The following is an 11,015-nucleotide window of genomic DNA, read 5'->3' as shown; positions in this document are numbered from 1 at the left end:
ATGTCTACTTTAGAAAGTCAATTCATTCCATATTCTCCTGGAAAAAATGATGGCCATAAATAATATTTAAATAATTTTCAGTGCGATGTGGAAGCAAGACAGAAGCAGTTAAAAAAGGTATATATACATTCTTCAGGCGCCCGTGGGGACCTTTATCCGTCGCGCGCCAACCGGAAGGTCCCTATCTTCGGGGGTAATGGCGGATGCCGGCGGGTTGGCGTAGTCTGTGGCTTAGGCCTTCAAGGAAACTGAGGATCTATTGGATATCTACGCCATCCTCCCTGCTACAAGGTAAGGAAGCAGCTTCCTGACCCCCTTGAATCCGGGGAGACGGAGAGCTGCTAGGTAGGGAGCTGGGCCGAGCCTTTGGTAGGGGTTTTCGAGGCAGCTTAGGCCCAAGAGGAAAGGGCAAAGGACGAGTAGGTGGCGGAGAGGGAATGCTCGGGTCGGCTTTAGGGAATCGCCTCCAGCTTGAGTTCACAGTGAGGGAACTACGCCTGGCTCAAAATAAGCTTTTTAGAGACTGTACCTTTTAGGCACTGGAGGAGGTATGAGAATGGCAGGAGGGACGACTTCCCCTTGAGAAATACGACACACCGACGGCGTAATGGAAAGGTCGCGGGCCTTAAAAGTGTAAATAATGAAAACAGCCTTTGAAGTCGAGACTGTGTCGTGTTTATCCTTGGGACTTGGATAGCTTGTTTCCTTCCGTGATCATGCAGTGATGTTCTTTAGGCACATGGAAAAGGGGTGGAGGGAGCAATCACAGGTTTGTCTTCTGGTGTTTACAGACAGCATTCCCATATTTCAGTCTAGTATGGGAAATAAAAATATACCAAGGTTAGGCCCGTTAGTGGCTCCTGGTGTATTATTTTGGCTGAACTTCCTCCATTACCCAAGATAACAATCGTTGGGGAACGTGATTTCTAAAGATAGTAATGGATGGCATCAGTTGTAAAGCAACTAGAAAACAGGCCGAGTTCCTCAGTAAGCTATGAAGAATGAAAGGTAGCCTGGGGGGCGCTTTTCCAGGTTTCAGAAATGGCCTGTGGTTTCCTCTATTTGTTTTCAAAAAAATTTCATATTTTAAATTCAGTCAGTCAGTCCTACCACATGGATCATACTGACAACATGATAGGGGTTTCGTTGTGAATTCTGTTGTTGATAACTGGAATTTTGAAATTATTTGAAGTTTTATAACCACAGCAAGATGCAAGAGAATAAGTTGTATCTGAGAGTCATATTTACTTTTTTTTAACTTGTTTTTTATTGAAGGATAATTGCTCAGTAGAATTTTGCTGTTTTCTGTCAGACCTAATAAGCCGTAGGTATATATATATTCCCTCCCTTTTGAAACTCCCTCCCGTCTCCCCATCCCTAGGTTGATACAGAGCCCTTGTTTGAGTCCTGAGCCTTACAGCAAATGCCCTGTCTATTTTACTTATGGTAATTTGGCCACCTCCTGCAAAGAGTTGACTCGTTGGAAAAGGCCCTGATGCTAGGAGGGATTGGGGGCAGGAGGAGAAGGGGACGACAGAGGATGAGATGGCTGGATGGCATCACCGATTTGATGGACATGCGTTTGAGTAAACTCTAAGAGTTGGTGATGGACAGGGAGGCCTGGCGTGCTGCGATTCATGGGGTCACAAAGAGTCAGACACGACTGAGCGACTGAACTGAACTGAATGCATTTACTACTTTTTGATTGACAGCAATTGCCACACGTTCTCTATTTTTTACCCAGACCTTTAGCTGAGGACAACTTTCCTTGGAACGTTCTCAGTGTCTAAGCCCTTACGACTGTGTGTATCTATGTCTCCGTGTGTGTGGTTTTTTTTTTTTTCCATTTTTCTTTTTGTAGGTCATTTTTCAACTGATATTCCACTTCAGGCCTTTGCCTTCTTTCCCTGTGCTCCTAGATGAAAAGATGTTCCTTGGTTTCAAGTAGGAAAATGTGTATTTCTTAAGACTTGTTTCCAGACTGGAATATCTTTTCCTCTCTTTGGTAGCCCAGTGGTTATTATTTGTGAGGATGTTTATTCAAAGTTCTCTTTTCTCATTTAACAAGACCAAACTGATATGTTAATTATACGGTGATCAACTTTGAATTTCTAGAGATCCTTACCTTTTGTCTCTGAGTGAGGAAAAATAGGTCAGTTAATTTTCCAGCAGTAGGTGTGTATAGATGTTGTTTTTGGTAATTCTTTTATGGTAGAGATACATCAGTTTGCAGTTTTGAGTTCTATCTGATGAAAAGAATCCTTCTCTGTGATTGTGTACTCCTTTGGGGAGGCTTCCTCCTGAAGTGACAGTTAAGTTTTAGTTTTTTGGTGGTGAGTAGGTTTGAATTTAAAAATTGGCATCACTGACTCAAAGGACATAAGTTTGAGCCAACTCCAGGAGATAATGAAGGACAGAGAGGCCTGGTGTGCTGCAGTCCATGGAGTCCCAAAGTGGGACACGACTTAGCAACTGAACAACAGGTTTAAGTTTCTAGTAATGTAAATATAGAGCTCTATAAGAGATGCAGGTGAAGTATTTTGTCTGTTAGATTAGCAAAAGTCTGGTTGTGGAAAATTAGGAACTCACATTGCTGGGGGTATAAATTGGCAGAGTTTCTTTGAAAGGCAGTTTGGCAGTATCTATCAAGATTGCAAATGTGTAAGTCCCTCAGTCCAGCAATTGCACTTCTAGGAATTAATCTTGGAGATACAGTCATGCACATGTGAACGACCTATATATGAAGGTTTTTCTTTGCAGCAGTATTCGTGTTAGCCAGAGTTTGGCGAGAACCTGAATGTTCATCTGTAGGGTTTTAGCTAAGTGAATTCTTATATACCCATTCGATGGAATACTTATCCTTGTATTAATACATAGCTGTAAAATAAAAATGAGAAAGTCTTTTATTTGTCGCTATGTCCAAGATAGGTAAAAAGATTAAAAAAAAAATCAGTTGCGCTATAATGTGAGTGTACAACGATCTTTAGTTAAAAATGAAGGCATAGTATACAGTATTAATATGTCTCTTCTTGTGCATACAGAAAATATCTGGAAGGACACGATATGACTTGGTGAAATTGATTCCTCCAAGAAGGAAAACTGAATAGCTAGGGAACGGGTGGAGTGAGCTTTTTGCTGTGCTTTTGAATTCTGAGCCATGTGAAAGTAGGTTATTCAAATAGAAGTAAATGTAGACTTACTTCGTTTCCATGACAATAAAGTCAAATAAACATTGTTGCATTAAATGGTACAGAGTCCAGCTCCCTAATGTTTTTTACTACTTGTGACCTTGGACGATTTATTTTCTTAGCTTAATTTTCTTACTTGTAAAATTAGTGTAATATCATGTACGTTATATATTTCTTGTGAGGTTAGAAGCAAAGTGTATAGTAGCATAGTGCCTGCATGTGGAAAGCACTCTTAATTATATACGTATGTTGTTACTCAGTAAGCCTTACTCTACTGGTTCTGCTGTCTTCACTAGATGTTCCCATACAGAAATATCTGTTAACAGTTTCACAGCTGATATTTTTCTGCTTTTATGTGCTCTTAGCTTGCCTTGACTTGGTATAACCAAGGTCTGAATTGTGGAGTTGGGTGGCTCACTGTTACTGCTGCCATGTTCCTGTACAACTTGACCTTGCAGCGAGCCACTGGCATCAGCTTTGCCATTCATGGCAACTTCTCTGGTAAGTTCCTCTAAAGTTTTGTGTTTTTTGTTTTTTTTTTTTTTTTTGATTTTTTTTTTGACTGCACCTTTTGGCTTGCTGAATCTTAGTTCAGAAGTTGAACCTGTGCTCCCTGCAGTGGATGTGAGAAGTCCTAACCACTGGACTTCCAGGGAATTCCTCACATTTTAAATATTCATGGTTTTATGCTTCAGATTGGTTTTTCAACATCAAACCTTTTTTTTAAAAAGCAAATTATGAAAAAAAAAATTGTTAGAAAACATTGTAACTTATGTAATGCTTTACAGTTTCTAAAGTAATTGATCTTATCTCATTTCCAAAGAACTTTTAGAAAGTAAGGTGTCTTGATAAGTGATTGGGCATTGAGCAAATGAGAATGGATTGGGATGGGTAGGTGTGGTATATCAGGTAGGATAGGAGGCCATTTAGGCATTAGATAGTGAAGACTTGCACTGGGGCAGTGAGAATAGATAGAAGAATATGAGTTTGCATCCTGGGTGGCAGAGAAAATGACAGTAACATTGATAACAAGTTACTTGAGATCAGAGAGTGTGAGGAAGGAGGAAATTGGTTATTCTCAACATTTGAAGGTGATGATAACTCATCAGGGTGGAGATGAGTAGCAGGGAGAGATGGGTCCAAGTTGGCTTTTTATGCATTTGCAGGCGTTGATTGCAATTTTGAAAGCAAGTGAGCTTTTTAGAAATTAATAGCATATATTAGACAGCAAAACTTTGAAAGTTCTATGGGACACTACATCTAACTGCACAAAAAGTTAATATGAATTCTTAGAACAATAGCCTTAAAAATGGACTAGAAAGAGCCTTTAGTAGTTTTTAATTTTACGAAGCTAAATGTTACATGTTAATGTCATTTGTAGACAACTCCCAGTTATGCTTATTGATGGCAAATCTTAGAAAAATTAGAAGAAGTTTTTAAAAACGCTTGAGTGATCATTTATGAAAAGCTTTTCTTTGATACCACTTTGTTAAATGTTTTAAATTTTAGGAAAAGGATCTTTTAAAGTAGAATAAATTAATTTAAAATACTAAGCCTCCAACTGATTTCATTGTATTTATGTGTAGTAGCATTTTGATCCATGAAGGTTACTTTTTGGACTAGTTTTTATTGTTCATGATCTTTATTTTGTGTGTCTTTCAGGAACAAAACAACAGGAAATCGTTGTTTCCCGAGGAAAGATCTTGGAACTTCTTCGCCCTGACCCCAACACTGGCAAAGTGCACACTCTCCTAACTGTGGAAGTGTTTGGTGTCATCCGGTCGCTCATGGCTTTCAGGTTGACGGGTGGCACGAAGGACTACATCGTGGTTGGCAGTGACTCAGGTCGGATTGTCATCCTGGAGTACCAGCCGTCTAAGAACATGTTTGAGAAGATTCACCAGGAGACCTTCGGCAAGAGCGGGTGCCGCCGCATTGTTCCCGGCCAGTTCCTAGCTGTGGATCCCAAAGGGCGAGCTGTTATGATCAGTGAGTGACTTACTCTCTTGGCTTTTCGATTCTTAAAGAAGCTCAGTTCAGAATAGCAATGCTGTCATCTTGGTAGCCTACCAAGAAATCACTCACCTGGATAAAATTTGTATCATTTTGGGTGTTTAAAGTTGCTTTCCCTTTTAAAACAATGAGGAAAGTTGTAACACACCTTTTCTACTTATCTAGTTGGAAATGGGTCTTTTCCGTTTCTTTAACTGTAGCAAAAAGACCACGCTGAAAGTTTTCACATTATTAGACAAAGAGTATGGTTGCTTTCATCAGCCTGAAGTGATGATTTACATTCATGTCTCTTCTCTGATAAATCTCTTGAAGAAAACTCTGCATATCTGATCAGGCTTCCAGAGGGCAACCTTCTGTGACCAGTCACAAAATCATTAGATCTAATTCAGAGAACAAAGGTGGCACTTTATGAATTTTTGCTTAGTCTGTCATAAAAATTTTTGAAAAGTTAGTGGGATATTAAGATCCCTATTATGGGGACTTCCCTGGTAGTCCAGTGGCTAAGACTCTGAGCTCCCAGTGCAGACTTGGGTTCAATCCCTGGTCAGGGAAGTAGATCCCACATGTCACAGCTAAGAGTTCACATGCCACAACTAAAGAGGGCTGTCTTACTGCAGTGGAGATCTTGAATATTGTAACTAAGACTCAGCAGTGCTAAATTTTTTAAAAAAAATTCCTATTAGAATGAGAAGGTTAAAATTTTGCTCCTGTCTATTTTAGTGTTAGCAAAATCTAAAGTTAATGCATTTGTAAAGGTTAACACTGGCTATCATTTAGAAAATAATTGTGATGTAAATTTAGCTGTTCTGGAGCCTCTATTTTCATTATCTGGAGTTTTTTTATGTTTTGTCTCCATCCACAGGTGCCATTGAGAAACAGAAATTGGTGTACATCTTGAACAGAGACGCTGCAGCTCGACTTACCATTTCATCTCCACTGGAGGCTCACAAAGCAAACACTTTAGTGTATCACGTAGTTGGAGTAGATGTGGGATTTGAAAATCCAATGTTTGCTTGTCTGGAAATGGATTATGAGGTATATCTTACTTGCTCACAATTTTTTTTATTATTATTATATTCCAAATGTCTTTCTGAAATACTTTGGAATGTTTCAGAATTTACCTGACTACATGATAGCACTTTTGCTCTGATTTGAACAGTCTCCCTGAGTAAACAGGGTATTTATTGGGATAAACTCTCTGAAAAAAAGACGTAAAGTGGTATTTGGGATATTTTTTCATTGGGAGGTAGTGAAAGATGGGACATACCATTCTTTCCCTTGAGAGGAAGGAATATTTTCTGGTCCCAGAAATAGAAGACTTGGGTTCTTGCTCCCATTCTGCCATTTCTTAGTGTGAATTTTGGCAAAGCATTTGGCATCTGTGGACCTCTGTTTCCTGGTTTGTGAAATGGAAGACTCTTGATGCCCTTTTCAGCTTTGTTTATTCATTTTTTTAATAATTTTTACTGGAGGATAGTTGATTTGCAATGTTGTATTAGTCTCAGGTGTACAGCAAAGTGAATCAGTTACGCATCCACATATATCCTCTCTTTTTTACTTTGCAGCTTTGAAAGTTTGATTTTATGGTACTGACTAGTCTTTGTGCCACTGTTACCTAGGAAGCAGACAATGATCCAACTGGGGAAGCAGCAGCTAATACCCAGCAGACGCTTACTTTCTATGAATTAGACCTTGGTTTAAATCACGTAGTCCGAAAATACAGTGAGCCGTTGGAGGAACATGGAAACTTCCTAATTACAGGTACTTTTTTCTTAGATCTGCTTTGTACCATTTTGCTTGGCCCATTTTATGCCTAAACTTAGGAATGTTCACTTAATAGGATTTGGAAACTGTAATCAGCTTTCATTGTAAACCTGAGTGCCTTGTCTGTGTTTTGGGGAGCTTAGAAATTCATGTGGTGGTTAACTCTTACTCTCATGGGGCAGAGAAGAAAAGAACAGTCAGCTTGGAGTATTAATTTCTGTTGGTTGCTCTGGTGTTTTGATTGTAGTCAATCTTTCACTCTCATTACAAAAATTAAAATCTGGCTCTATGAAAAGACATGTTATGGATGAAACAAGATAAAACTGTCCATCAGTTTGAAAGCCTAGAGGAAATAGAAATATTTTTGAAAACTGTCACCAAAATTGATCCAAGATGAAATTAAGAACCTGAATAGACCAGCATTTGTTTAAAAAATTGGGGCAATAATCAAAAGTTTATTTTCCTCAGAAGATTTAAGGTTCAGAGTTTTTAGGGACCTTAAATTTCTTGAGAGATTAGAAGAAGAATAAAAACTGTTGTACCACTTTAAGAGCTTAATATAACTTCAGTACCAAAACTGGGGAAGGACAGTAATAAGAAAAATTTGCAGCCTAGTTATCCTTTGATGGTAGACGCAAAAATCTTAAATTTTAGCAAATCAGATTCAACAGTGTTTTATGTGCATCATAGCAAAGTAAGATTTTTGTAGGAGCTCAAAGAGGTCCACCATGAAGAATCAATATTAGTTTGATTCGATAATAATTCTTTTAATGAAAGACTAAAGGACAACTGTATTTGTGGTATCTAAATTGTATCAGGCTCAGGTAAGATGGTGATCCAGTCCTTTCTGTTTTGAGTCATTTGCATTTAATGTCTAAAATGAAGTATGTCTGTTGTTGGGTAGGATTTTAGAGAAGAAAAATATAAAACAGCACTTGTCTTTGAGTGTTAAATGTTAGGAAGAGACTATATATTAAACAGAAGCATTTTTTTAAAATGGATTATATTTAATTACTTGTTATAATGTATTGTGATACTTCTCATTTACAAGGGTTTCATTCATTAACCAAATGTTTGCTGCACCTCTATGATCAATATGTGCAAAGTCAATCTGCTGGCCCCTGGGACTGTGTGGTGAAATATTTGTTGTGGTGTCTCCTTTTATACAAGATTGAGTATAATGGTGAATGCATACTAGTAACACAAAAATTACCAGAGTGTGCCACATGCCGTGACAGCATGGAGGAGGGGTTCCTAACCAGGAAAAGGAAGGGAATGCATTAGAGAAAGCTTTCAGAAGTGCTCTCAGCTGAGGACTAAGGAATAGTTAGGAGTTAGGTGCAGTGGGGATGGAGGAGGAGTTTCTGTTGTGGACAGAGGAAACAGAATGCACAAAAGCCCAAATACAGGAAACAAACATGGTTCATTGAAAATTGAAAGCTCATTGTGGTTGAATCATTGGAGGTAAAGAGCTGGGGTGGAGGAAGCAGAAGAATAATGACCTGTTAAAGGTGAGTGTTTTAGAAAGATTACTTGATTACATTTTGGTTACAGAATGGAAGATAGTAAGGTCAGGAAGCATTTCCATTAAACCAAAAGAGATTTGCAGCATGAGGACTGCTGAAGAGGTAGAACCAATGTGGGAGAGGAGAGAATTGAAGCATGGCATCCTTTTTTCTGGTTTGTCTATTGGTTGATGGCAGTGTTCTCTATGGAGAAGGCAATGGCACCCCACTCCAGTACTCTTGCCTGGAAAATCCCATGGACAGAGGAGCCTGGTAGGCTGCAGTCCATGGGGTCGCTAAGAGTCAGACGCGACTGAGCAACTTCACTTTCACTTTTCACTTTCATGAGTTGGAGAAGGAAATGGCAACCCACTCCAGTGTGCTTGCCTGGAGAATCCCAGGGGCGGGAGACCATGGTGGGCTGCCGTCTATGGGGTCGCACAGAGTCAGACACGACTGACGTGACTTAGCAGCAGCAGCAGCAGTGTTCTCTGAGGTCGAGAACCCAGGAGATGGTTTGATAAGGACCTTGGCAGTGGTTTATGAATGGATTCATTTTTAACCTGCTATGGAATTTCCATGTAGCAGTGTCCAGTAGGCAGTTGAATTATAGGTCCGAAGCTGAGAACTGAGTTCTGGGCTTGGAGCTAAACTTCTAGATGCCTTATTAGATATCTGGACAGGCTGAGATCACCCAGATGGTGCTCCATCCTTGTCTAGTGTAACTCTCAGGGAAAAGAAACACAGTGAATGTTTATCACCTTCAGGCACACTGTACCTTTAAGTTGTGCTGAAGGAGAGAAGGAATTAAAGATAACATTCATGGTTATGTCAAGTCATTGCTGGTTTTTGTTTTCTCTTGACAGTTCCAGGGGGATCAGATGGTCCAAGTGGAGTGCTTATCTGCTCTGAAAACTACATTACCTATAAGAACTTTGGTGACCAACCGGATATCCGCTGTCCAATCCCCAGGAGACGGGTAAGGTCTTTGTTTACCGTAAGAGAAGATATATTTATGTTGTGAAATGAACTTAATTTTTGTTAAGTGTTTTTAATGAAGACAGTAAAGTATTTTAGCACAACAAAACAAAATCTGAGAAAGAAAATTGAAAATCAACACGATTCTGTGTTGTACACCTGAAACTAGCATGATATTGTAAGTCACTTGTACTTCAGTTTTTAAAAAAGCGGATAGTTTTCATTCTTGACGAATCTATGAACATTATCAATTTGAAATTCCTGCAAGTTTCTCGTTTGAAGAATACAGGTGTATTCATTGGAGGTAAATTGTCTTTCATCCTCCCCTACCCCACCCCATCTAGAAGGAGCAACCAGTTAATTCCTGTATACCTTTCACTTAGATTCACTCATTAGTACTGCTTTGCTACATTGGCCTTTTCTTTCTTTTGTATCTGTTTTTTAGGCAAGACCGTTTGAAGATAAGTTGTAGGGATCATGACACTTTATGACTGTTCTTGTATTACCCTATTTTATTTAAGAGATTTGGGTATCCGTGGATTTTGGTATCTGGGGCCTCCTCAAACCAATCCCTTGCAGATGTTGAGGGATGACTATAATGAAGTTCTGTGTACCCAGCTTCAGTTATCAGCAGCACATGGGTAATCTTCATTGATCTCTGCTTCCTCAAACTCTTCACCCCAACTTATTTATCTTTTTAATATTAATTTATAGGTCCTGGGGTTAAATCTTTTTAAGACTTAGTTTATCTAGTACACTGATTCCATCAATTTTAGAAATCTGGTAAGATTAGCAAGTTAAATTTTTGGAGTGGTGTTAAGTAATTAAATTTAGTTGATCAGAAATTTATTAAGCACCTGATTGGCAGGTGCTGTACTTGACTTTGGGACTACAAAGAAGTATAAAACATGTTTTGCCCTTGAGAGAAATACAAAATGTTGGAAACATTTAAAAAAAAAAACACCAAAATCCAGCTGAGAGGGATGCCTTTTGGGATTCAGGCAAGTTGATACAGAAGAGGGATGATGATGGTTTTTTGGATAGTACTGTGAACATGTAAGAGTCTTATTCACAGCCTGAAATGATGGTTCTTTAAATTTCATGTCTCTTTGACATTTTTCTCTGGAGATAGTTTTTGCCTTATTAATCTGATCAGGCTGTAGAGTGGAATTGTGGCTTTATTTTTTTTTAACCTAAGCTTTATTATGTATTTATGGTAGACAAAAATTTCTTGGTTGGTAAGCTGCTCTGGGTCACAGCTTGCATGGAAAGACTCCAGGTGCCTCTAGGCATTTGGTGGCCTGTTTGATCTTTATTGGTAAGGTGCTGAATTCCGGAAAAGAAATCCTAATTTCTAAGATGTTGATTGTGTTATTTGACTTTGCTAGAATGACCTGGATGACCCTGAAAGAGGAATGATTTTTGTCTGCTCTGCCACCCATAAGACCAAATCGATGTTCTTCTTTTTGGCTCAAACTGAACAGGGAGATATCTTTAAGATCACTTTGGAGACAGATGAAGATATGGTAAGTAGACCATGGAGGAGGGGGAAAAAAGGAAGAGGTAT

General features: G+C 39.0%; 1 protein-coding gene and 2 non-coding genes across 3 annotated transcripts in view; all 3 read left to right on the top strand.

Moving 5' to 3' along the window:
• The first annotated feature begins 142 nt into the window (after positions 1-142).
• SF3B3 (splicing factor 3b subunit 3) overlaps positions 143-11,015 on the top strand; it is a 38,670-nt gene continuing 27,797 nt past the window's right edge. Inside the window, exons 1-7 of the mRNA XM_043898008.1 lie at positions 143-291; positions 3,554-3,689; positions 4,851-5,177; positions 6,064-6,236; positions 6,821-6,962; positions 9,337-9,449; positions 10,837-10,974. Of these exons, the coding sequence (XP_043753943.1) occupies positions 3,620-3,689; positions 4,851-5,177; positions 6,064-6,236; positions 6,821-6,962; positions 9,337-9,449; positions 10,837-10,974 (963 nt within the window). The 5' untranslated portion in view covers positions 143-291; positions 3,554-3,619. The remainder of the gene's footprint in view (positions 292-3,553; positions 3,690-4,850; positions 5,178-6,063; positions 6,237-6,820; positions 6,963-9,336; positions 9,450-10,836; positions 10,975-11,015) is intronic.
• Positions 5,460-5,539, top strand: LOC122692998. Its single transcript, XR_006340804.1, has one exon. It is a non-coding gene; the product is annotated as a small nucleolar RNA SNORD111 (small nucleolar RNA).
• On the top strand, positions 10,521-10,608 carry LOC122692997. The gene has a single exon (XR_006340803.1). It is a non-coding gene; the product is annotated as a small nucleolar RNA SNORD111 (small nucleolar RNA).

This window comes from Cervus elaphus, chromosome 4 (genome assembly GCF_910594005.1).
Source record: "Cervus elaphus chromosome 4, mCerEla1.1, whole genome shotgun sequence".
Classification (NCBI taxonomy): domain Eukaryota; kingdom Metazoa; phylum Chordata; class Mammalia; order Artiodactyla; family Cervidae; genus Cervus; species Cervus elaphus.
This window is presented reverse-complemented; position numbering and strand designations above follow the sequence as displayed.